The 2172-nt window shown below is 53.8% G+C and overlaps 1 protein-coding gene across 10 annotated transcripts in view; it reads left to right on the forward strand.

Annotated features, from left to right (window-relative positions):
- Positions 1-608: 608 nt before the first annotated feature.
- Positions 609-2172, forward strand: part of LOC127005523 (syntaxin-1A-like) — a 140480-nt gene continuing 138916 nt past the window's right edge. For 5 of the 10 annotated variants that reach the window (XR_007758635.1, XR_007758634.1, XM_050874443.1 and 2 more), the window contains exon 1: positions 612-780. Coding sequence is in view for 6 of the 10 variants with exons in the window: in XM_050874443.1 (XP_050730400.1) it covers positions 748-780 (33 nt within the window). In the remaining 4 variants the exon portion in view is untranslated. Of the gene's footprint in view, positions 781-2172 lie in introns of all 10 variants that reach the window. The other 5 variants (XR_007758636.1, XR_007758638.1, XM_050874442.1 and 2 more) reach the window with 2 other exon arrangements.

A 2172-nucleotide genomic window follows, 5' to 3' on the forward strand; every position in this document is an offset into this window, starting at 1 on the left:
TCGCGGGGCTATCCTCCACCGTGCTAGCTGGAGGGATACGTACGAGGGCGGAAGGTCTTCCATCAATGGATGAATCAGACGAATTTTTACAGAGCCCCCCCTGCCGCCCCCCAGCCGCCCCCACCGCCCGCCGCGCGCCGCCAGACCGTGCAAAGATTTCATAACGCATCGCTCGTTTTTATATTGCAAAGTCCTGGTGTGGTTTAGGGTTTTCTGTGCGTCTGGCGGGGTAGAGAGCGGCGTGACGGGTTTATCAGCTCACCCGTCTTTGATCCAGGTGGCAAGTGTGAGCCCCGACACCTGTAATCAGCCATTTAGCGCCCCAGAGAGCCGGGGCGATAAGGTAGTGTCACTGGGGAGAGCCACCCGGGCCGTGACGTCAGGGGCTTGCCACCCACGACAGCTTTATTTCCCCGCCTCCATGCCGCCCCTGCAGGCACGTCACACGCCCTACGAGGAACTCACGAAGGTGTTTTAAGCGTCTGAAGGCAGGGGCGGCAGGGAGGGGGTGCCAGGAGTAAGGGTGGGGAGGGAGGGCCGTGGCATGGAGGTGTGTGGCGCGAGGTGGCAATGGGGTGCGTGCGCAGGGTGGCTCTGGATGTCACTCTTGTTTTGGGAGTATCGATTTTTGGCCAGTGTTCAGTTGGATACTGTTCATGCCACGAGTGGAATATGTATCTTAGTGTTTCCCCGTGATCTTGTCGTCTGCAGCTGTGTTTCTGAGTCCCTCGCCCGCCTACCGCCACCATGACGAAAGACAGACTTGCCGCGCTCAGAGCAGTAAGTATTTTAGTGCTCTGTGCTGTCTAGGGTTCAATATGGCCTCAGCCTCTGCCCCGTTTCCCAATACACGCCCCTCCAGCCGCCGCCACCACCACCACCGCCGCCAATACACCCTCCTCTCCCTGCCTCACGCACTCACACCCTTTACACACATACCCCACGTCTCCTGTCGGCCTTACTCCTCCACTCCCTGCCCTTGTTTCTCGCCCTTTCACCCTTTTCACCCTTGTATTTGCCTGCTCGCCGCACCACACCCCTTCACACTCCCTACTCTCCTACTCTGATGACATGCTCTTACTCTCACTCACTCACGCACTCACACCCTTAACACACATACTCCACATCTCCTGTCGGCCTTACTCCTCCACTCCCTGCCCTTGTTTCTCGCCCTTTCACCCTTTTCACCCTTGTATTTGTCTGCTCGCCGCACCACACCCCTTCACACTCCCTACTCTCCTACTCTGATGACAAGCTCTTACTCTCACTCACTCACGCACTCACTCACGTTTTACTCCACCTCGTAACCACTACCACATGCGTATACCACTCCAGACCACTCACACACACCTCTCAACGCCTCCTCCTCTCCCCCTCCGCCGCCTCCTCCTCCACTTTCCGCTTCACTTCTCCACATCTCATCGTGACACGCCCCTCCTTTCTCTCCCTCCCTCCACTTCCCTCCACTTCCTACCATGCTTTATCCCTAGCCTTTCTCTTCCTCCTCCTTCTCCTCCACTTCCCTCTCATACCCACTTCAAGGAGAAAAAAGTAGCTAGGACAAGGGAGTCAATTCACGTTCACAAAAGCAAGCAGGAAAAAGCACGGGTACTTCCTCTTCTTCCTCTTCCTCCTCCTACTCTTCCTCTTCCTCTTTCTTTATCCTCCACCACCAGCACACGAGAATGAATAATGATGATAAGATGTAGGAAACTAATATAACCACAATGAAAATTTGGCTAAGTATCATGTATCGACAGCTATCATGTTGTGTCTTTCCATTCTTGTCTATCCCTTTGGTTGGATCTAAAAATACCACACGTTATTTTTTTTCTCTTCCTGAGGCTTGTCTGCGTGTGTCTGTGAGTGTGTCTGTGTTTGTCGTATTGATCAACAAGGCGAGCTGTGTTCAAAGGGAGAGAGAGAGTGAGAGGGCGGGAGAGGGGAGAGTGTGTGAGTGTGAGTGCGTGAGGAAGGAATACATGAGTGGGCTGTTGAGTGTTATTGGTGTAAAACGGAGAAATTTTTGTGAGAGGGAGGGAGAGGGCTTGTGTGTGTGTGTGTGTGTTTGTAGGCATGTTAAGTGGGTGGACCGGGTCATGTGTGTGTGTGTGTGTGTGTGTGTGTGTGTGTGTAACTGGACTGAAGCAAGAATGGAAAAGACAGACAAAG

This window comes from Eriocheir sinensis, chromosome 30, assembly GCF_024679095.1.
Source record: "Eriocheir sinensis breed Jianghai 21 chromosome 30, ASM2467909v1, whole genome shotgun sequence".
Classification (NCBI taxonomy): domain Eukaryota; kingdom Metazoa; phylum Arthropoda; class Malacostraca; order Decapoda; family Varunidae; genus Eriocheir; species Eriocheir sinensis.